Raw genomic sequence first — 24,556 nt, 5'->3', positions numbered from 1 at the left:
GCCCAGGCTGGTCTCAAACCTCTGGGCTCCAGTAATCCTCTCATCTCAGCTTCCCAAAGTGCTGGGATTACAGGCTGAGCCACCACGCCTGGTTGTTGTTTTTTTTTGAGACATTTATTTAAAATGAAGGGGAGTACCAGGCTATTATTACTGGATGACTCTACTTAATAGATAAGCAAATGAATAACTAATCCTGGAGAACAAAGGGGAATAGGAGCCAAGTCATAATCACCTCTAAACCACCAGCCTGAGAGATGCTCACCTCAACTTTAAGAATGAATCTCTTTCTAACCTAGGTGTAGGATTGGTAATAAAGGTTCCATGAGGTGGAATAACTGTTACTTAGTTAGTCCATGGAGAAGACGCTTCACCTTCTCTTGAAGCTCCAAGTCTCCTATTTTGAGCTTTTTATTTTGAGAATATTTCAAACGTACAGAGAATTGCAAGGATAGTAAAAGCATTTGGCGTCCCCTTTCCTGAGATTTATCCACTCACTCTCACTTTTTTCTCATTTTTACCATCTTTGAATGCTCCCTGGGGGCCTCCTCCTTCTGGGCATGTTCTCTTTTAGTCCTTGGTCTCCTTAGATCTCTGCCTAGGAATCTACTGGGGGGAGGTGGGTAGGTGGTAGGAAACAAGAGTGAGGTGTGAGGGGGCCAGGTCAACCTTTAAGCGGATATCCAGAAGAGGAGGGTCATTGAGGGATGAGGGACTGCTAGGCTTCTGCTCTTCCTGGCCTATGTACCCCTTGCTCCTTCCTGTGTTGGGTTTTGGGGACTGGGGTAGGCAGTGCTCATTGGTTAAGAACTGGCTTATCCAGTGTCCCCCCTCTGCTCTTCTGTTCTGCTCTTCCTTCTTTTTCAGCTTTTTTTCAGTCCTCACTGGACTTGATCTTTGAGGAAGTGATCTGGCTGCTGTATGGATGGAGCCCCTGTTGTGAAGTAGAAAAAACTCAGAGTTGCCCTCAAAAGCCCTGACGGATCACCATAGGCCTCTCAAGTGCTGTCAGTCTGCTTCGATTCATGCGAGGAAGAAATTCCTGCCAAGTGTTCTGTAGTAGGCATTTAGACCAATCAAAGGTTGGGGAAGCATCCTGGGGTCCTGAGCTCAACTCTCACTTATTTCATGTGGTGTTTATATTGATGTATAACATACCTACCACAGCGAATGACATGATGGCTCTGGTATTTAGCGTGCTGCCAGATGACTGTTCACCCCGCCCAGATCTGCACACTGAACAGGCCCAGTACCCAGCAGACTCCTCCCTGTGCTTCAGCCTGGACAAACCCTGCCCCACTCTTCTGACTTCCATGGCCGGGGAAACAATTCAATCTGTTCTTGAAATTCCTGTCACCACGTGCAATCTTGTGCATCATGTCTGTGACATTCATTCTCAGGGGCAGCAGATCTTATTTATGACATGCATTGTGCTATGCGTGACTCCACCCCAGATTACTTTTCCTTTCTATACTTAGTGGACCTTGGGGTTGGTTCAAATTGTTGGTTGCATGAAGGCAACACGAAAGGTTCTGGTTATGTCTTCTGATAGATGTATGCACTTAACTCTGGACTAGAGGCCTGGTTCATGGGATGTGGCCTTTAGCATGTTCTGCTGAGCACTTTTCCTAAGTGGTACCAATCTTCATTTCCACCAGCAGTGTAGGAGAGTTCCACTTGCTAGACATCCTTGCCAATGCCTAGCATTGTCTAGGAGCCTACCTTTATAACAAGCACCCTTGTTGATTTTGAATGCACACTCAAATTTGAGACCTACTAGGTGCAGTGACAATTAGGAATGGAGAGGATGCTTTAGGAGGGAGAGAGCCTGTAAGGCAAGAAGCAGTAGGATGTGGTGGTTCTGTGTGTGTTTGTGCTTGTGTCTTTGTGTGCTTGTGTATGCACAAGCTTGTAGGAGGGAGGAGGAAGACACAGATATGCACCCTTGCAGGAGAAGAGCCTGGACTCAACTGATTCTGAGGGGTGGACACAAGTTAATGATGGGGAGGTGTCAACCCCTTCAAGGAGAAATGTTTTCCAACCTGTGGGAGATGCAGAAAGCAAATCTAGTAAGAGCAATCTATCCTGAAGGCTGGGTGAAGCCCATCTGCTCAGGTAGGGGTGGCACAGGTTCCCAGGGCAGAGCTGTGGTGGGCAGAGCAAATGTGGAGAAAGACTGGGATGAGAGGATGTCGCACAATGCAGTCAGGCTATCAGCCTCCAAGAAGTTACTAACCAGTCACAGTAGTCTCCCTCCTGTTTGGGTCAGTACCTTTAGGACTTGTGGGTGTAGTTCTTATTCCCTTCCAGATAACATTGTAGAGAACTGAAAAACAGGAAGTGATTTCCATTATCTGTCCAGAGTGGGCTGTTACTGATATACTGATATATTGCTTACAACTTTTTTTTTTTTTTTAATTAGAGTCTCACTCTGTCACCCAAGCAGGAGTGCAGTAGCGTGATTGTGGCTACTCAGCCTTAACCTGCTGGGCTCAAGCTATCCTTCTGCCTCAGCCTTCCAAGTAGCTGGAACTGCATGCCTGGCTAATTTTTTGATTTATTATAGAGATGAGGTCACACCAAGTTGCCAAGGCTGGTGTCGAACTCTGGGCTCAGTCATTCCTCTCCCCTTGGCCTCCCAAAGTATTGGGATTACAGGCGTGAACAACCACATCTGGCTTATAACTTTATATATACACATTTTAAATATGTAAATATATATATATACACACGTGTATTTTTTAAGTGGAATTAAGCTGTAACTGTGAGTTCAGTTTTGAGTTGTGGGTTTCTCATGGCTTAGACTGTGTTCTTTTCCTGGGTGGACTCTGGGTGGGACCTGCATGCCCATAGCTCAGGTTCATGTGAGGTATGAACCATGCGCAGTCATCCCACAGGCTTGAGATAAGCATTTGACTTCCTTTTTTCTTTTTTCTAAGTTCATTGTGGACTTTTCAAGTGTTCCCAGAAGTAGAGATAATAGAAAAATGATCTCCCAAGTACTTTGAGAGTTAGCAACATATGGACAGTGTTGTTTCACCCACCCCCTGCTCACCCCCTCCTGGACTATTTTAAATCACATCCCAGACACCAGATGCTTTAAACTGTAAGTGCTTGAGTGCAGATCTCTGAAAGATAGAACTCCCTGCCCCCACTAAATACCACAATGCCACATGAAGCATTTGGGTTGGCAGATTGCATCCTTGCCACATGCTTGCCTGGTGGTGAGTGGGACACTCTCAGGCTGGAGCTGAGGGAGCTCCAAGCTAGCACTGGGCCGGGAATCTTGAGGCCTTTACGGCCTTCCCAGTTCTTTTGAGGTCAAACCAACAGATAGCAATAAGTGAAGGAAGCTTGTGTAGTTTTCTGAACTAGCTCAGATAACAGCCCACTGTTTGAAGGGCAGCAGTCTGTACTTCAGGTTAATTATTTCACTGGTCTTGTTCATTGGGAGTTGAGAGATCTTGAGAACATCAGGCGACCAAGGAGAATGTGAAAAGAGAGTTTCAAGTCTCTTAGAGAATTTCTTTTGGCGAGGCCAGCATACCTGTTCCCACATGTGGTGGATAGTTACATTCCAAAATACATATTTTTATCTTTTTATTTTATTTTATTTTTTGAGTTAGAGTCTCACTCTGTCACCCAGACTGGAGTGCAGTGGCCGCTCCCGGCCACCGCAGCCTTGACCTGCTGGGCTCCGGCGATCCTTCCACCTCAGCCTTCAAGTAGCTGGAACTACAGGCGCGCGCTACCACACCTGGCTAATTTTTGATTTATTGTAGAGATGAGGTCTCGCCAAGTTGCCCAGGCGGGTCTCGAACCCGCGGGCTCAGGCAATCCACTCACCTCAGCCTCCCAAAGCATGGGATTACAGGCTGAGCCACCGAGCCCGGTTACTTTCATCTTTTTAAAAAACACTTTGTGTTTCTTTAAGAAGTCGAAGAACCAGAATGTAGAGATTTGCAGTAAAGGAAAAAGTTGAAGTCTGTTTGGAGTATAGTTTGGCAGACATGCTCCCAGTTACCTGTGAGGCCAAGAAGCCAGATGTTTGCTTTGGTTACTTTGGTGATTAAACAATGAGTGGCTCATCATTTCCTGTCTCAGAGATGAAACCAGCTGCACCGAGGCAGTAAATTGATTACAGGATCAGAAGACGACTAGAGGCAGGGGATGCTGCTCTGTAGCTAATTGGAAACCCAGTGAAGGTCAGAAAACTGGATGAAAAACCAACCTTGTGCTGGTGGAGGTCAGAGAAGGAGCTTTTCTAGCTGGGGTGTGGTGAGACATTTGAGCTATAGCAGGAATCACTTCTCAGGTCAGGGTTGGGGAAGGAGGGGCTGAAAAGGACTGCTTTGCCTGTGGCCGTTGTCTTCACTCACACTAGGTCCCTAAACTGTGTACTCTGTGACTGTGAGGCCATTTACAGAAGGAATGTGTAGTAGGGTTTTTGAGAGACTCTTGGGAGTCAAAGTTGCTGATAGCATAGAGGCTTCCTATCATGATGTTGGCTGAGACAGGAAGGTGGACATGACCTTTCTTTCTTTTTTTTTTTTTTTTTTGAGTTGGAGTTTCATTCTGTCACCCAGACTGGAGTGCAGTGGCCACTCCTGGCCACCGCAACCTCGACCTGCTGGGCTCCGGTGATCCTTCCGCCTCAGCCTTCCAAGTAGCTGGAACTATAGGCGTGTGCTACCACGCCCGGCTCATTTTGATTTATTGTAGAGATGAAGTCTTGCCAAGTTGCCCAGGCAGGTCTTGAACCCGCAGGCTCAAGCAATCCACTCACCTCAGCCTCCCAAAGGCATGGGATTACAGGCTGAGCCACCGAGCCCGGCTGACCTTTCTTAATAATAGCTATTGTTCACTGGGTATTTCTCTATGGCACACTTATGTGCATTTTGTCATTTAATTTTTAATTACTTTAAATTTTGTTAAAGTAATATATGTATATAAATTGTAAAACGACTTACAAGAAACGACAGTGGTTCCCTGCTCTCCCAGTCCTCCCCAGAGGCATTGATTGCCTTTGCTCTTAGCTTCCTTCTGGCATGTACCCCGATTATGTGAGAAGCAATATGCATGTGCCACTCTCTTAACTCATCATGTTTATGAGTTTTAGGACTTTTCAACTGACTTGTACTATAGCCTTCTACTGCCATTATTTCTGCTCATTCCTTATTCTCCCAGTATTTGACTTTCTGGGTAAATCCATAATGAATGTTTACATTTTCTGCCTACACAAATGATATTCACAGCTGAGCATAGTGGCATACTGCCATTGCTTGTTATTTTTTGTGTGGAAAAAAATTGCCTTTTGCACACTGGGCCCAGTTTTCTGTGTATCTATTCCTAATTCTTCCCATATCTCCCAGTGGCCTCTCAGTACAGTTATCTCCTGGCTCAGGCTATCGGACTGTCAATTCCAGCTCTTTTCCTTCTGAAGCCCTCTGGACAGTGCACCAGCATGATGTGACTGACAGTCTTCCGAGTGCTCCTCTCTTGCTGTTTGAGTTCTATGACTCTGGACTAGAACTGCTGTCCTCCTATGTTGGGTCCCTTGTTTCCTGTATCCTGTATCTGGTTTTTTGTGCTTCACTCCCTCATTATGTTAGCTTCCCGAGAAAGGACTTACGGGAGTTAACTTTCTGGAAACCACACCAATTTGGGTGCAGCTAGACTCCTTGGTGGGACGCTTCCTGGAGGATTTAGGAGCATGTTCTCCTGCATTGCCCTATGCTGACATGCACGTCTCTTCTGCAACCCTGGCTCTGAGCTTCACAGTGACTTGCCTCACTTCCTAAACTCAAGTCCTGCCCTGCAGGGAAAGTTCCTTTGAGTCATTTCAGGGGAATCTTACTCCCTCCACTTCCTATGCTTAGAGTATTTGAATGTTGACACTTTAGACCCCCTTCTTATTTTCTTTATCTCTTATTTACTGTTATCCTTGTCTTTTTCCTTTTTGAGTTGGAGTCTCGCTCTTGTCACCCAGGCTGGGATGCAGTGGCACAATCACAGCTCACTGTAGCCTCAACCTCCTGGGCTCAAGTGCTTCTTCCACCTCAGCCTCCCAAGTAGCTGAGATTACAAGCATGTGCCATCACACCCAGCTAGTTACTGTATTTTTTGTAGAGGAGAGGTCTTGCTATGTTACCTAGGCTGGTCTCGAACTCCTGGGCTCAAGCAGTCCTCCTGCCTTGGCCTCCCAAAGTGTTGGGATTATAGACATGAGCCACTACGCCCAGGCTTTTCTTGTTCGTTTGGGTTTTTTTTTTTTTTTTTTGTAATCTGATGTTTCCCTTTTTATAGCATTCATTCCTGTTAAATAGATACAGTGTAGTATCCTGTCTCAGTGGATAATACAGATTCTATATTTTCTTCTTCCTCTTGTGTTTCTGTTACCTCCAAATGACTGTTTTTTTGTGGCGTCTTTATCCTCCATGCTGGGGTATCTGGGAGCTCTTGGCTGGCTGCTCACTCTAAGTGAGGGGTTCTCTGAAGCATAGGGGTCTCTGAGCAGGTGAGGCTTGTCAACTGAGAACTTTGCCGGAGGCTCAGAGGGTTGCAGGTTGCCTGAGTCCTTCTTCCAGGGCATGGTCTTCCAGATACTGGGCTACAGGGTGAAGGCCTGGCTGCTCACTATGCTAGAGGAGGTTGAGGACTGATGGGCTGGTGGGCCTTACAGTTAGTGTGGATCCAGTCACTTAGATCAGGGCACAGATAACCACTTAGTCTATCTCTCTCAATGTCCAACCTGTGCCTTTTCAACTGGGTGGGTTGACCCCCTAATCCAGTGACTGTACATTTTATGTTCTTCCGGAGAGTAAATCTCCAGTGATTTCTTGATGTGGGAGTAGTTGTCTACAGTGTGAAGTCAGGGGGTGAGGATGCAGGGATAATGACTTTTACCCTCTGTCCCAGAGCACCTCAGCCTGATGAGGACTCAGGGCTGTCATTGGGTGGGTTCTCCCCACTCCTCACTGTTACTTACTTAGGACTCCACTTTCTTGGTGTACTTATTGTGTCTATTAACACTGTGCCAGTAGCTCTACAGCTTCTGTTCTTCTCTTTTCTGTGGTTTTAGGATGGAAAAACGTTAGGTGTACAGGTTCAGGTTCTCACTTCTTTTTCTTTTTCTTTTTTTTGAGTAAAAGCCTCACTCTGTCGCCCAGGTTAGTGTGCAGTGGCACATTCTCGGCTACCACAGCCTTGACCTACTGGGCTCAGTTGATCTTCCACCTCAGCCATCCAAATAGCTGGAACTATAGGTGAACACCACCATGCCTGGCCAAATTATTTATTTATTTATTATTTTAGAGATGAGGTCTTGCCAAGTTGCCCAAGCTGGTCTCGAGCCCCTGGGCTCAGGCAGTCTTCTTGCTTTGGCCTCCCAGCCATCCAAGTAGCTGGAACTATTCGTGCACACCACCTTACCTGGCTACATTATTTATTTATTTGTTTGTTTGTTTGTTTATTCATTTTAGAGATGAGGTTTTGCCAAGTTGCCCAGGCTGGTCTTGAGCCCCTGCACTCAGGCAATCTTTTCTTGGCCTCCCAAAGTGTTGGGATTACAGGCATGAGCTACTGTGTCTGACTAGTTTCTCATTTCAACCTACAGGTTTGTATCTCAGCTTTATCTATCTATCTATCTATCTGTTTATCTGTTTATTTATTTATTTATTTTGAGTTAGAGTCTCACTCTGTTACCCAGGCTGGAGTGCAGTGGCACACTTATGGTCATATCTTCGACCAGCTGGGCTCAGGCGATCTTTCCACCTCAACCTTCCAAGTAGCTGGAACTACAAGTGCTCGCCACCTTGCCTGGCTAAAATATTTATTTATTTATTTATTGTGGAGACAAGGTCTTGCCAAGTTATTTACCCAGACTGGTCTCAAACCCCTGGGCTCAGGCAATCCTCTTGCCTAGGCCTCCCAAAGTGGTGAGATTATAGGTGTGAGCCACCATGCCCAGCCTCAGTTTTATTTTTAAAATGCACTTGTTAGAGGAAATGGATTTATTTGGAGTGTAACTTAGTCAGCTTCACTCTTTTATGGCTTTGTTCTGCCTACAGGGTTTCTTCTTTTCACAGGGCCGGATTGTTACATTTGGAGTCTGTGTGAGTTTTCATTCTGATCAATTCCTTATCCTTCTACATTCCTGTTTTTTTTAAAAAATGGGTTCCTAGAGAGTGTAATATTTTTTAGGAAACAAATAAAATAATTAGCCGGTATGGTGGTGTGTGCCTATAGTCCCAGCTACTTGGGAGGCTGAAGCAGTAGGATCACCCAACAGGTCAAGGCTGCAGTGAGCTGGATTGCACTCCAGCTCCAAAAAAAAGAAAAAGAAAAAAGAAAACAAACCATAACAAAAATTATAGAGTGAAAAATAGGTCCTTTCTAAATTGAAAATATGAGACCCAGTATATGTGACAAGAATTTTTCAGTGATGCTTCCCTCTCAGGCCCAATGGAGTGATTTGCTTCCATTCTTATCTTCAGTTTCTGACTCTGCTCCTGGAGGCAGGCTCACAGGATTCCTCGGTGCTGGAGCAGGGCAGGCACTTGATCCACGTGTCTTGCATGGGCCCTGCTGCCTCTCTGTGGGGGTGTGGGAAGGATGGACAGTTCTTTGGTCTTGGACTGCACCACTGGTCTCTGCCACAAATGCCAGCAACACTCCATAAAACACCCAGAGCTATTGCAGAGGACTGGGGTGGGAGCACTGCCCTGGGCACCCAGAGAAGGAAACTGGGCTGCCAGAGTTTCACCCTTGAATGCCAAGGCTAGGTTCAAGCTGACAATGACATGGAGTAACGGGAACACTTTTCCCTTGTCTCACTGGTAAATGACTAGTAAAAAATGTGGTAAAAATATTTTTTAATATGGCAAAATCTTTTTCCCTTTATGTTGTCTTCTGGTTATGTGCTTAGGAAAACCGCCATCATCCCAGTATCGTATAACTATCCTTCTATTATTTTCTTATACTTTATGATTTGGGTTTTTACACACACAGGATGAAGGGTCCCATGTACAAGCTAAAGACCCCTGTCCCAGGTGGATCAACAGACTCCCCACATGTTGGCAGCAGTTTACTGGGAAACTTCTTTGGTGGAGTGAGTTAGAACTGGCAAAAATTCCTTCTGCCCCACGAGAGGTCACTTGATTGATGGGTGTTCCAGTTCTCAAAATTAGAAGAAACCTACAGAAGTTTTCTTTGGGCAGAGCATGTCTTGTTCCGTAAACGGATGGGAAGAATCATTCTGCTCGCCTGTGGTTAGAAGGATGAGTCTGTGACCTATGGTGGAAAGACCTTCCTGCTTTAGACACCAGCAGGAGACCAGAGGAGCTGGCTATCCTAGGAATGAATGTCTTCCCTCAGCAATGAGAAAGAACACCAGGGAACAGGGACCTGACAGCGTGGGATGCAGTGGTGAAGGCAATGGTGAAGAGGGTGGGGCTGGGAGAGGCCTCATTGAGAGGTGAGAGGGTCCTCAGGAGGGAACCAGGGCCCTGGAGTGGGAGGGAGAGGGGACAGAATGAGGGGCCAGTTAATGCTTCTCATCAGCATGTGTGTGTGAACTCCCTTACTGTTGAGCGGTGGAGTTGGCTTTGGAGTACACTCCAGGTGACTCAGAGCTCCAGTGGGAGAATGGCTCTGCCTGAGTGAGCCTCTTCTCCCTCATCTGGGAGGGGGAGACATCACTATAACCATGGTGGAGATGTTTTGGGAGACTGTCTTACTGCAAAGTTAGGCAGGTTATTCCCTGACTTAGTTAGCACATACTTAGTTCTTCCTGTGTGTCTGGTGCTTTATAACATTAACTGCTGTAATCCTCAGAGCTGCCCATGAGATTGGCACTGTCCCTACCTTCCCTGCAAAGTGAGGACAGGGAGGTGCTGCCAGGTAGGTTGAGGGCAGACTGGGCAAATGCCACAGCCCTCTCCTGCATTAGCACACTCTGAGCTTGATGCACCTGTATTCTTTCCCTAGGACTCTCAATTTGCCTTTTTTTTTCCTTTGTCCTTCACTCATTCAGATGACCAGGACTGGAACTGGACTTACATTGGCAAATAGAGTTGCCCAATTTGGGGACATGGAGGAGGCAAGGAACAGGCCCTTGCTAGACAGGAGCCCTGCATACCTGGCCAACCTGGGTCTGTCCTCAACCATTTCTTCTCTGTGTACCTTCATCCTGGCCACAGCCCCTCAGAGCTCTCCTTTATGAAGAAGCCAGGTTGGAATTTGAGCCCAGGTCCTTCCTCCCCTATCTGCTTCTTGTCAGGCCCAGGTGTCTGGTGCCCCACCTGCCCCAGCACATGCTTTCCCTAGTCCCTGGGCCTCTGCTGCCTGAACATGCTCATTTGAGACTTGGTTTCACCCGTGCCTGTCATGCTGATTCTCAGATCTACTCATTGTCCCATGAAAATGCATGGTGGAACTACTCCTTGTGTTAAAAAGGAACCACTTTTGGCTGGCACTGGTGATTGCTTGCTGCATACAGAGTGGGGGCTGTCGTCTCAACTCTTAGGTTATTCATAGTACAGTGGGCTCAGCAGACAGGAATAACAGTTCCTTCAGGAGGTACCACAGATGATGCTGAGGGAGCACAGGGTTTCTGTGCAGTATGTAATACAGGTGCCCTGGTGGGAGCAGGCAGCATGCAAGGCAGCAGGGTTATTGTCCCCCAGGGCCCTGGGCAGAGCGAGTGAGGCAGGCACAAGGGCAGGCTCCTCACAGTTTCTTGGACAGACTGCCTTCCTTGCTGGTGAGCAGTGAAGAGCAATATGTGAGGTCCTAAAGACAGGCAGGGGCAACATAGCCCAGGCTTCCCACCCTCACTACTAACATGTAACTTGGGGATCTGGTGGAGGGGTGGGGGTGTGGATGGCAACTGGAGACAGAGGCCTGTTGGGATAGATCACCGCAGTTGCAGTGGGAATTAGGGCAAGGATTTGGACTTTAGGGAATTGGAGGTGGCAGCTGGGAGGTGAAGAGGGTTTTCCAGGTTTCTGGCATGAGTGCTTGGTGCAGGAAGATGATGATATCAAAAGGTGTCATTGCTGGTTGCTCAGGCAGGATCAGGCAGTGATTTTAAGACCACCGTGTTCTTGGGGCAGGTCTAGACAGTAAGGGTATCTTCAGATCCCCTGATGAGGAGCTCTGAGGACCTCTAATAGTGATCAGTTCCCTGGGAGGCTCTGGTCTAAACTTGATACCAGATGAATCCCAACTAAGGCACATAGATATAAACATGGCAACCAGCTAGACCATAGCCCAAGTCACAGCAAGGGACCAGCTGCTCTAAGCAGGTGTCAGTTCTTTTGTTCATCTTCTCAGAGGGCTGGCTGGTACAACCAGGAGAGTGACCCTAGCTCCCTTCATCATCTGGTGCCAACACCACCTGGGCAATCAGGCAGACTTGGGTTCTTTGGCTGCCGCCTCATAGGTCCCTACCTTTCTGTGAGTACAATGCTTACATTGGACAGGGCTGTAGCCGAACAGTCATTTAGGGTCCTCTCTTGTGAGCTGACACAAGTTTGCTCCCTGACCTCCCCTGGCTGGGCAGACTTGTCTTCCCCAGCTTTCTTGTATGGGTTGAAGCTCACCTGGTAGTTGGTTCTTTGTTCTTTCCCTGAAGCTGTACCTTTTGCTCTGTGCTTGGGGCTATCTCCTTGTGTGATAGTTTACCTTCATTTTGTGATAGTGACTCAAAGATTTTGTTTTCAGGAGATAGAGACTGAGGAGTGGTCCCAGATCCAGCTGCTCAGGAAGGCATTCTGGGGACGGCAGCAAAGCCCAGATCAGGGAGAGTGGAAGGGGCTTTGGGGAGTAGCCTGAGCCAGTGCTGTTCTGAAGGTGGGCCTGGGTCCTGACCTGGGGGGACCCAGGGGGACCTGATGTGAGCATGAGTCTGAAATATGGTGTCCATAAGGCATCAATGCCCAAACAACCAGTGTCTCTTGAAAGCACTGAGCTGGTCAGAGAGGAAAGGGCAGCTCTTCACGGGGAAAGGTAGGGTATTCACAGACAGAGCTGCCTCATTTCTTTTTTGATTCATCTCTATTTTGTGGAACACGATCTTTAGACCAGAAACGGGCAAAATGTTTATAAATATATTTATCAATACGTAAATGCATGTGTTTTCACAGAACTGAAAGCAGTGCTCAGCGCATCTCTGTTTATTCTTCAGGCACCAAACCTGAAGGGCCTTTCTGGGAAGGCGCTGTGAAGGAGGCATAGGAGTGGCAGACATGGTGCCAGAGCCCTGGCCTGGCTGGAGGAGTACCTTCTTCATCAGCCTGGCTCTGTGCCTTGCAGCCCCCATGAAGCTTATGCAGAGCTGGATGTTCACCCCAGCTCAGCTTCCTGGTGTTGAGGAGCATGCTCCAGCTTGTCAAGATATGCCTGTTACTAGCCTCCAGCTTGGTCGATGTTCCTCGGGCTTTTGAGTCACTGACAGTTGGTGCCACTGCGTCCAAGCCATCTGTGGTATTACCTTGGCCAGAAGGGGACAGGGCTTACCCACTAACACATCCTCTGGTGTCTGATACTATTTTGCCTCAGATCACCAAGCACGTTTCTTAAACCTAGTCATCCCACCACCTCAAAGCTCATGCTTTAAGCCATGTTTTTGGGTCTTGTCTGCAGCTGTGCCAGGCATCTTTGCTGCAGTTGAGACACACAGTGTCTATTTGGGATCTGCCAGTTTGCTGACCTTCTCAAAAATGGCTGCAGCAGCTTAGGAGGACTGTTTTGTTTTGTTTTATTTTGCTTTTTAACCAAGCCTGGCTTAGCCCTGACTTGTCACTGCTTTTGGGCACAAAGCCCATTTTTGTAACCATGTGCCATCCTCAGATTCCCCAGCTCTCCTCTCTTCCTCTGACTCCTGGGTGCACCTTCTGGTACAGCCTCCCTACTCCCCACCCAGTCAGCCTCCATGCTGTCCCAGTCGGCTTGCAAGTGCTCTCCTTCCCTTGGGTCCTCTGTTGGGTTGTGGCTCTATAACCCTCAGCCCCTGGCAAGTCTCTGTGTGGAGCAGGGTTTGCCTCCTGTTCCCCTTTTCATACTGCTATCAGAAGGTGGGAAGAGGAACAAATATGGCCTTGAGGGGAGGGACACAGGTGAGGTAACCTTCAGGAGACAAATCTCTTGTCAGAAATGCTTAGTGACAGATGGGTGCAGTGGCCCACGCCTATAATCCCAACACCATAGGAGGCTGAGGCAGGAGGATTGCTTGAGCCCAGGAGTTTGAGACCAGCCTGGACAACATAGTGAGACCTTGTTTCTACAGAAATTTAAAAAATTAGCTGGGCATGGTGTTGCATGCCTGTAATTCCAGTTACTTAGGAAGTTGAGGTGGGAGGATTGCTTGAGCCCAGGATGAGCATGTGGTGAGCTGTGATTTCACCACTGCACTCTAACAGAGTGAGACTCCTCCCAAACTCAAAAAAAGAGAGAGAAATGCTTAGCGATTTCTTAGGGCCCACTAGCTGATGTCCCAACCTTCCCTTGTGGGAGCCTGCCCTATGTCAGCCTCAGCACATGCATGTCAGATCCTCACCGGTCTCCCAGCCTCTACATGTCTGTCCGTGCCTCACCTCCCCAAGAGTCTGATCCTGCACTGTGAGTGGGCTGGCTCTCTAGTTGTCCTGCAGTCTTAACTCCCGTTCTCTTGTAACCCTGGTGACCTTTCCTCTCATGTATCTGCTCCACCCCGGGCACAATATACCTGTTGCTGTCTCCTTGCCTCAATTCGGGCTTCAGGAAGTGGGCAGAAAGGCAGGAACTCCAAGTATGCTTAGTTTTGGGGGGTTTTTTTTGAGTCAAAGTCTCACTCGGTCACCCAGGTTGGAGTGCAGTGGCACGCTTACAGCCTCTGCCCTCTGGGTTCAGGCGATCCTTTCGCCTCAGCCTCCCAAGTAGCTGGCATGCCTGGCTGATTTTTTTATTTATTGTAGAGATGGGGTCTTGCCAAGTTGCCCAGGCTGGTTTCAAATCCCTGGGCTCAGGTGATTCTCTCACCTCAACCTCCCAAAGTGCTGGGATTACAGACATGAGCCACTACACCCGGCCTAGCATGGTTGTTGAATGAAGTATCTAGTAGTGTGATGGGTCAGCATTGTTTTGTTTTTCTTTTTTACACTAAGACTAGCTTGTGCATCTCTCAGTATCAAGCCTCCTTTCTCTGATGTCTTTGGGAACCATAAGTGTGATGCCACAGCCCCATGTGCAAATTTTTCAGTAACTGTGTTGATGGGTTTGTTGTTGGAGTGGTCGGAAAGCTTTCTGGCACCAGCAAGACTGGGCGTGTTTAATTCACTCAGAAGTGAGGCTGCAAAGCCCTTGATGTGCTTGTTTGTTTGTTTATTAGCAAGCCCAGTGCTGGGAAGGCCAGCAGGGAGGAGGCCCATACTAATGGGAAGAAGGCAGACCAGAGCAGCCAGTCAGTCCCTGGGAGCCACTGGCCAGGCCTTTCTAACGTGTGCACACATGTTCTTATCTTTGTGTGTGCTACCATTCGAGGGCTTTCCAGCTTAGCTGACGTGCACAGCCCTTTATCCTCATGGAACATCAGTGTAATGAAAATCTTTAATAGGATTCCATCCCTTACTACACGTGTGTTGGCAAATGTGTTCTTAAGATATTTTTCACATCTGTGTGGTCTGTTTCTTCCTATACCCAACTAGAGGTTGAAGTTGGGGCTTGTCTCTTTTGTCCCACGAAGGGCCCCTTGCCTTGGAGGGACTGAGAGAGGACTTGGTGTGGGCCTTTTGTTTTATAAAAGGAGGAATCTGGAACCAGGGTCACATTATGCTGGCAGAGTTGAATGGGGAACCAGGGCACTCATGCAGGAATTAGAGGCCAGCTGGCTGGCCACTCAGCGGTCTAATGCACATGTATTTGGTTTTGATTCAGTTGTAAGTGGTCCCTAGGATTGGTCCCCCTCCTGCTCGTGCTGGAGCTCCCTCTTAGCTTCATGGCAACTACTTTTTCTGTTCTTTCTCACGGCCCTGACTGCTTGTTCCCTTGCTCCGCTGCCTGTCATTGCTCTCAACTGAGCACCCTCCTTCATGCCTCTCCTGGACCACAGCCAGGCTGGTATGTGTAAATGTCTCTTCTTTTGTGTTTCAGTGAGGATGCCATGAGGAAAGCTGGCGTGGCCCACAGTAAATCTAGCAAGGATATGGAGAGCCATGTGTTCCTGAAGGCCAAGACCCGGGTAAGGCCCTGCTGAGTAGAGCTCTTACCCCTGCGGATTGGTTGCTCCCTGATTGATCATGGACACAGTTGGCTTTGCCTAAAGCATACTAGGTTCTCCCATGTGTCCGTGGTGCAGGGAGGACACCTAGGATGTAGGCCTAGCCTCTGGTACCTTCCATCTGTGGTCAGCCTCCATAACTCCCACAGGGAGTTCATTCAGGCCCCCAGCTGCTCCTGTGGAAGGGATGAGTGCTGTAATAACTGGGTGTGTCCTTGGCCCCAAACCCCCAGGGGTCCTTACCTAAGCCCCACAGGGCCCTGAGGCATGGACCCAGAAGCATTCTTGTCCTTTTATCATGTGAGAAAGGTGATGTTTGTTGAGGTTGAGGCCTTGAATGTCACAGGTGGAGCAGAGGGTAAGGATTTCGGTTATATGGGCCAGGCACCACACTGAGGCTGCATGAGACCACCTCCCTTCATCCATGTGCACCCTGGGGTGGACTTATTTTAGTAGAAATGAAGCAAAAGACATTAAGTGAAATTTAATAGAAATAGAAAAAAAGTGTGTTTGTGCACAAATATTATTTGCAAGGCACAGGAACCGAGATGCAGCAGAGTGGGCTTTGCACTGTGGATACCTGTGTAAGCTTTTGCTTTTGCTTTTTTTAAGAACTTTATATGAGTCACCCTTTAAGGTGTACAATTCAGTGGCCTTTAGGCTGTTACAGAATTGTGGGGCCATTGCCACAATCTAAATTTAGAACATTTTTTTAAAGAATCCACATACCCTGTTGAAGTCACATCACATTTTCCTTCAACTTCAGCAACCACTTTCTGCTGCTATGGACTTACCTATTCTGAACTTTCCGTGTAAACGCAGTCATATAATATTTGTTTTTTGCAACTGGTTCTTTCACTTAGCATAATACCTTCAGGGTTCATCTATGAACCATGTTGTAGCATGTGCATTTTTTATTGCTAAATAATATTTTACATACTTTCTATATTCATTCATCAGTTGATGACCTTTTGAGTTGTTTCCACTTTTTGGCTGGTATGAATAATGCTGAAAAATAAGTCATGTACAAGTTTTTGTGTGGGTTTATGTTTTTGTTTCTAGGATAGAGACCTACAGGAGGAGTTGCTGGATCATCTAGAAACTCTATATATATTTGTTTGTTTGTTTGCTTGTTTGTTTGCTTGTTTATTGAGTCAAACCTCACTCTGTTGCTCAGGCTGGAGTACAGTGGCATGCTCATGGCCACCTTAGCCTTGACCTGCTGGGCTCAGCAGATCCTTCCGTCTCAGCCTTCCAGGTAGCAGGAACTACAGGCATGGGCCATCACGCCTGGCTAATTTTTTGGTTTATTGTAGAGTCGAGGTCTCACCATGTTGCCCAGTCTGGTCTTGAACCCTCGGGCTCAGGCAATCCTCTCACCTCTGCCTCCCAAAGTGCTGGGATTATAGGGGTGAACCAGTGCACCTGGCTGGTAACTCTATATTTAACCTTCTGAGGAATGGCCAGACTTTTTCAAAGAGGCTGCACCTTTTTAAATCCCTACCAGTAGCTTCTCTCCAGCACTTGCTTTTTTTTTTTTTTTTAAACTATAGCCATCATCTGAGTGTGAAGTGGTATCTCATTGTGATTTTGATTTTGATTTGCCTGGTGTTTAACATCTTTTCATGTGTCTATTGGCCATTTGTACATTTTATTTAGAAAAATGTCTCTTTGAAATCCTTTACCCATTTTTTAATTGGGTTGTTAGTCTTTTTATTGTTGAGTCATAATTGTTGTTTATGTATTGGAATACAGATCTTATTCATTATATAATTTGCAGATATTTTCAGAGATAAGTTTTTGTTTTTACAGAGATGAAGTCTCGCTATGTTGCCCAGACTGGTCTTGAACTCCTGACCTCAAGCGTTCCTCCCATCTCGGCCTCCCAAAGGGCTGGGATTACAGACATGAACCACCATGCTCAGCCAATGAGTTTTTAAAAATTGTTTTTGTTTGTATTTTCTTAGAATTAAATGAACTTTGATAAGGGCTTATTAAACTGTCTCAGTTTTGTTTTGTTTTGTTTTTTTTGAGTTGGAGTCTCATTCTGTCACCCAGGCTGGAGTGCAGTGGCACACTCACTACTGCAGCATCAACCTCCTGGTCTCAGGTGATCCTTCTGCCTCAACCTTTCTAGTAGTTGAGACTACAGCATATGCCACCACACCTGGCTAATTTTTTTGATGTATTGTAGAGATGAGGTCTCATCATGTTGCCCAGGCTGGTCTCGAACTCCTATACTCAGGCAGTCTTCTTGCCTCATTTTCCCAAAGTGCTGGGATTATAGGAATGAGCCACCACACCTAGCCTCTGTCTCAAATTTTGAAATGTAGAAATTTGATTCTTGATCATATGGGTCAGGAGTTGGGGCAGTTGGAATTGCCTGGCTGGGCTGTTTTGCTGGTTTCTCTTGTGACTTCTCATGTAAATGCTTGCAGCTGGCAGCTGACTGGGCCAGAATGGCAATAAAGACTCCACTCCCGTGGCTGCATATCAGTTTCCCTACGTGGCCTCCACGTGGTATCTCGAGCAACATAGCTGGGCTTCCTTACAGCATGGCTCTGGCTTCCAAGAGGTAGAATTGGAAACTGCCAGTCCTGGGATCCTAGAACATTACTTGAATTCAGCAAGTCTTAAAGCCAGTGTAGGTTCAGGGGAGGGTAAGTTGCCTTTACCTTTGGATAAGAGCAGTGACCTGAGGTACAGGGAAGCCAATGATTATCGAGAGAGTACTGTAGATGGCTAGCTCCCAGCAGCTGTGGACTAAGCCCCTCATCCCAGAGTAGGTGTCCAGCAACACAACAGCCCCTGCAAACCATGCAGTTTGCTCTGCCTCAGCCTCTGGATTATTGCGGCTCACATGCTGTGCCTTAATGATTTTAGTCCATTTCCTTTGATCAAGCTGCTTCTAAGTCCGTAACTCCAAGAGGAGGCCCTAACTAATTGGAAGAGAAGTATTTATAAGAACTGTATTGGAAATTTCCTATGTCATTTTTACAGGGCCAGACGTCTTACTTGAGTACTGCTGTCTGATATTCATCTTTTTACTGACGCTCAAGTTCCACAAGGAGCCAGATGGCAGTTAGTGCAGTGAAGACCTTCCCAGCAAGTGGGACTGTGGTAGGACTTTCTAGGTCAAGATGGTAGTCCAGGCATACTTTTTCCCTCTCCCTGCTGCACAAGTCCTTGTTAGAACAACTGTGAAAGAATTTAAAAGGTAGGACCCTGGAGCAGGGAACAGGATGGGGAAGAATGATTTCTTTATGTTTCTGGATCCCAGGAGGGACTGGAAGGTTATGGGTCATGGAGAAGGGGGAATACCTTCCATTGCAATCTGACAAGCCTTGTGCTTCCAAAGGAAACTAGGCATTAATGGATACCTCAGCATATATCCCAGGGCAAGGAAAGTTTGAGTGTACTTGTCTAAAGGAATTCACCAAATTGCCTGGAATGAGCTCATGCCTTCATTGTGGGTGTTAGCATCCAAGTTAAAGCCATCCCCATCCTGTTATTAGCTGGCTCCATGTCTCATAGCCAGACCCCATTTGTACACTGTAGAGTGATGTCCCCTTGCAAGACCTATTCTGTATGCTTTGTGAGCTCATTTGAACTCCACTCATCTTAGTGAAGTAGATACAGTTCCACTCTCTCTGGTTTGCAGACAAGGAAACTCAGACACACAGACACTAATTGTCTTACTCAGGATGTCACCTAGCTGGTTAGAGGTAGAGCTGCAACATGAACCCCAGGCCTCTGTTGTCAGAGCCCACACTCTTAACTATGTCTCTTACTGACTCCTATCTGTCAAAGCAAAAGTTACCCAGACACCACTTTAATTTTTTAACACCTTAATTCCTGTGAGTGTAACTACTCTCTGCCTAATGGAGGCTGAGGGAAACAAAAATAGCTGTTCCTGGGGGTAGTAGGTGGTAGTGACAATGGCGTGTCCAAACGCTCCAGCCAGACTCTGAAGGTGCAGGAAGCTTTGGCATCCATTGAATGAGAAGACAGTCAGAGGTCCTGGCACCTCTGTCTCGGTACCTACAGAAGTATGGTGGCGAGATGCTTATAACAACTGGATGTACAGTAAGTCCCCTACATACAAATGAGTTTTATTTGGAGAGCACATTCATAAGTTCAATTTATTCCTAAGTCCAACAAAGTTAGCCTAGGTACCCAGCTAACACAATTGACTATATAGTACTCTACTGTAATAGGTTTATAATACATTAAAAAAAACATAAAAAATAATGAAAACATTTTTAACCTTACAGTACTTTGAAAAAGTACAGCAGTACAGTACAATAGCTGGCATATATGGGCTGGCATTAAGTGAACAGGAAAGAAGAGTTACTGACTGGAGGAGGGTACTTTAAAGTACACAAAAGCACAACCACTTGTAGAGGATGCACACACATGACAATACGCCAGACATCTGAACCAATTTATTTGATTAGACATGCAAACACACATTCACATCTCTGAAAGTTTGCAACTTGAAGACTCATATGTAAGGGACTTACTGTATTTCTAAACATTTGCTTACTTGGCCTATTAAAAATTAATCACACACACCAACTCTTTTTCACTAACATGGTATTATGCAAAAGTAGTCCATGTTTTTTGGTTTGCACTTTAGAAACGACTGTTGCAGAACTGAACCCTGACTGTGGAGCTAAGGTGAATCTCAAGGACCAGGGAGGCCGAGAGCATCAGAACTGGGAAGCTACCTTGGGACTCATCAAAGAGGAGGGCCTGAGCTGAACAACCAAGCAGCTGGAATAAATGGGCAAAAGCCCAGTTTAGGAAAGATGGTCAGACCTAGCCATATTCCCCAGGAGAGCAGGGGAGGAGGAAGTACCAACATGCGTCGATCAAAGAAGACATCTTCCTACCGTTAGCCTTTTAAAGGGACCTCAGAAGCTCAGAGTTGGGTTTTTCACCAAATCAGAATACATGTGCTATTCCTATTAACCAAGGACAATTACCCCAGCATTCAGCCATGGGAGGCACTGAATTTTAGATTTGAGAAAAGCATGTTATGTACATTAGGAGTTGTGTCCAATGCATCCCAGGCCTTTTAATGCAATGTGAAAAGACTTACATTGCATTAAAAAGGCCTGGGGTGCAGGTCTTTACCAGCAGGTGATCTATGTAAATGTGTGACTATCAGGACTCCTGCACCACCCTTTGTAAACATACTTTTTCATAAACCTAATTTTAAATTCTAATTGTTCGGTTTTCAGTAGCTATATTATACATATATTAAGGCACTGAGAGAGATACTTTGCAAACACAACCTAATCCTTATGACACCTTCCCCAATTTGCCTGTGAAGAAATTAAGGTGCAGGGCAAGTCAAAGGAAGCATAGGGAACAAGCTTGCTTGCTTGTCTTTTTATTTTCATTCTTTCTTTTTGTTAATCTTACTGTAATGTATAAGCTGGGTAAGAAACCATTGGCGTTTGTTGTATTGTTTATTCTTTGGATATCTAAAGTATTCTATAATATATAAGAATAAAAATTTTAAATATATGAATCACAGCATAATACTTACCAAAGATCTCAGGGAAATGATAAGAACACCAGCTGTGGAGCACTCCTTCCTTTGAGCTTTTATATATATATATATATATATATATATATATATATTTATTTTTTTTTTTTTTTTTTTTTTTTTTTTTGAGTTGGAGACTCAGTCTGTCTTCCAGGCTGGAGTGCAGTGGCATGCTCATGGCCACTGCAGCCTTGACCTGCTGGACTCAGGTGATCCTTCTGCCTCAGCCTTCAAATAGCTGGAACCACAGGCATACACCACCACACTCAGCTAATTTTTTTATTTATTGTAGATACTAGGTCTCTCCAAGTTGCCTAGGCTGGTCTCGAACCCCTGGGCTCAGGCAATCCTCTCACCTTGGCCTCCCAAAGTGCTGGGATAACTGGTGTGATTTTTAAGTATATTAGGAAAATGTACTATGAAGCTACCATCAATAATCCAGACCATGTGGTACTGGCATAAGGATAAGCATGTAGATCAATGTAGTAGAATTGAGAGTTTAGAAATAAACTCCCAAATTTACTGTCAATTGATTTTTTTTGACAATTCAGCAGAGAAGAATAATCTTTTCAGCAAATGATGCTGGGACAGCTGGATAGCCACATATAAAATATTGGGACCTGGGGTGGGGGACACAACATCAATAAGGGTACCTGATCTCAAACCAGGCAAAGTGGAGACCAAAGGGAGGCCCAAACTTTATCTGTATGATGTCTGCTTGTATACCTAATCCTGAATTGTACTTTACATCTTTAGAATAAAATCAAGAAATACACAAGAAAAAAATAATATTGGGACCATATACAAGAATTAACTCAAAATGAATTAAATTTAAATTTAAACAGTTTGCCGGGCTCGGTGGCTCAGCCTGTAATCCCGCGCCTTTGGGAGGCTGAGGTGAATGGATTGCCTGAGCCCGCGGGTTTGAGACCCTCCTGGGCAGCGAGACCTCATTTCTACAATAAATCAAAAAATCAGCCAGGCGTGGTAGCGCATACCTGTAATTCTGGCTACTTGGAAGGCTGAGGCGGAAGGATTGCCGGAGCCCAGCAGGTCGAGGCTGCGGTGGCCGGGAGCGGCCACTGCACTCCAGTCTGGGCGACAGAGTGAGACTCCAACTCAAAAAAAATAAAAAATAAAAAATAAATTTAAACAGTTTAAAATTAAGCTAAAACTATAACGTTCTTAGAAGAAAATAGAGGCATAATTTTTTATGACCTTGTGTTGCGTAAAGGTTTCTTTGATATGACACCAAAAGCATAGCAACAAAAGAAAACAGATAAACTTTTCACCAAATTAAAAACTTTTGTGCATCATAAGACACTGTCAAGAGAGTGAAAAAACAACCTACAAATTGAGAGAAACTGTTTGCAAATCATATATCTGATAAGGGTTTAATATTCAGAAGATATAAAGAACTTCTACAACTCAACATCACCAAAAAAAAAAAAAAAAGGCACCATGCAATTAAAATACGGGCAAGGCACTCAAACAGACATTTCTCCATGGAAGATATACAGATGACTAATAAGCACATGAAAAGATGCTCAACATCACCAGTCATTAGGGAATTGCAAATCAAAACAACAGTGAGATACCTCTTCAAACCCATTATGAATGGCTATAATTTTAGAAGATAGACAATAAGAAATGTTGATGAAGATATAGAGAAGGCCTGATGTGGTAGCTCACACCTATAATCTCAGCACTTTGGGAGGCTGAGGTGAGAGGATTACCTGAGCCCACAGGTTCAACACCAGCCTGGGCAACTTGGTGAGACCCCATCTCTACAATAAGTCAAAAAATCAGCCGGGCATGGTGGCATGTACCTGTAGTTCCAGCTACTTGGAAGACTGAGGCAGAAGGATTGCCTGAACCCAGCAGGTTGAGGCTGCAGTGGCCGGGAGTATGCCACTGCCCTCCAGTCTGGGTGATAGAGTGAGACTCCTACTAAAAAAAAAAAAAAAAAAAAAAAAAAGATATAGAGAAATTGGAACCCTCATCCATTGCTGGAGGGACTGTAAAATGGTGCAACCACTGTGGAATTTTTCAAAAAATTTTATGGCGATTGTTCAAAAAATTAAATGTAGAGTTACCATATGACCCACCAGTTCTGTTCCTAGTATATGTACAAGAGAAATGAAAACATGTCCACACAAAAACTTGTACACACATTTAAACCATCATTCAAAATAACCAAAAAGTGGAAACAACCCAAATGTCAGCTGCTGAATGGATAAACAGAAATGTAGTATGTTTATACAATGTTTATACAATGGAATATTATTTAGCCACATGAATGAAGTGTAATACATGCTACAACATGGGTGAAACTTAATAATATTATATAGATGAAATAAAACAGTCACAAAAGACTACATGTTGTATAATTGCATTTTAATAAAATGTTTAGGCTCATCTATAGCGATAGTGTATTTGTTTTCTGTGTCTGCTATAACAAATTACCATAAAGTTGCAGATTCCCAGTCTCTGAGACCATAACTCTGGCCCCTGGGCCCATGATTCTGTCCTTCTGCTCATCCTTCCTTTTTCTTGAAAGATAGCACATGTTTGCAGCTGAGTAGTTAGCGTGTTTCCTGCCTCTAGAATCTTGGGAGTCTAACACCCTTTTTTTTTTTTGAGTCAAAGTCTCACCCTGTCACCCAGTGGCATGCTCACAGCGACTACAACCTCAACCTGCTGGGCTCAGATGATCCTTCTGTTTCAGCCTTCCAAATAGCTGGAACTCCAGGTGCATGCCACCACGCCTGGCTAATTTTTTTATTTACTGTAGAGGTGAGGTCTTGCCATGTTGTCCAAGCTGATCTCTAACCTGTGGGCTCAGTTAATCCTCTCCTCCACCTCCCAAAGTGCTGAGATTACAGGTGTGAGCCATTGTGCCCAGCACCAACACCCTTTTTTGATTCTGTCTAGTCTCTGAACCTGTCAGTCCAAGCTGGTAGTGTTTCTGCTGGTATAACACTCAAACATGTCTCCTGTGTATGTGATGGGATTCATGCTATCAGATGTTTTTCCACATATCTTTCCTAGGTGATTTCATATGTCTTCCTTACTTTTGTCAGGTGATTGAGGGATTCATGAGTTACATGTTCAATCTCTGACACAAGGAAATTTTGCCAGCTACACCCTTGGCCTTTTCCCCAGAATACACTTTCCTGACAGTGAGTCCCCTAATTTTAGCATTTTGTTTATTTGTTTCAGTATGAATAGCTCGAGAATTTCTAAATCATCGAGTTCAGGCTCCTTTTTGCCTGACAGTTCTTCCCTCAATTTATCTCTTTTCTTTAGTATTTACTATAACCAGCAAAAAGAAACCAAGCTGAATGCTTTGCTTAGAAGTCTACTCAGCTAAATATGCAAGTTCATTGCTTACAATTCTGTCTTCCACACAGCTGTAAGACACAGTCTAGCTATTCTGTGTAATAAGAGGTCATCTTTGCTCTAGTTTCCTTTTTTTTTAGCGATCCTTCTGCTTCAGCCTGCCAAGTAGCTGGGACTACAGGCATGCACCACACCTGGCTAATTTATTTTGTTTGTTTATTATTTTTTGTAGAAACAAAGTCTTGCTATGTTGCCTAGGCTGGTCTTGAACTCCTGGGCTCACGCAATCCTCCTGCCTTGGCCTCCTAAAGTGCTGGGATTAAATGTGTGAGCCACTGCTCCCGGCCTGCTCTAGTTTCTTTCTTTCTTTTTTTTTTGAGTTGGAGTCTCACTCTGTCACCCAG

General features: G+C 45.4%; 1 protein-coding gene across 8 annotated transcripts in view; it reads left to right on the top strand.

Moving 5' to 3' along the window:
- The window catches only part of MED15 (mediator complex subunit 15), a 75,422-nt gene that overhangs the window by 9,534 nt on the left and 41,332 nt on the right, over window positions 1–24,556 (top strand). For 6 of the 8 annotated variants that reach the window (XM_008072308.1, XM_021719419.1, XM_008072300.1 and 3 more), the window contains exon 2: window positions 15,127–15,214. In XM_008072308.1, the coding sequence (XP_008070499.1) occupies window positions 15,127–15,214 (88 nt within the window). Of the gene's footprint in view, window positions 1–3,205; window positions 3,419–10,157; window positions 10,229–15,126; window positions 15,215–24,556 lie in introns of those variants that run through there. The other 2 variants (XM_021719421.1, XM_008072288.1) reach the window with 2 other exon arrangements.

The sequence above is a fragment of the Carlito syrichta genome, unplaced genomic scaffold (genome assembly GCF_000164805.1).
Source record: "Carlito syrichta isolate Samal-C Ts95f unplaced genomic scaffold, Tarsius_syrichta-2.0.1 Scaffold115573, whole genome shotgun sequence".
NCBI lineage: Eukaryota > Metazoa > Chordata > Mammalia > Primates > Tarsiidae > Carlito > Carlito syrichta.
Note: the sequence above shows the minus strand (reverse complement) of the source record. Positions and strands in the feature narration are given on the sequence as shown.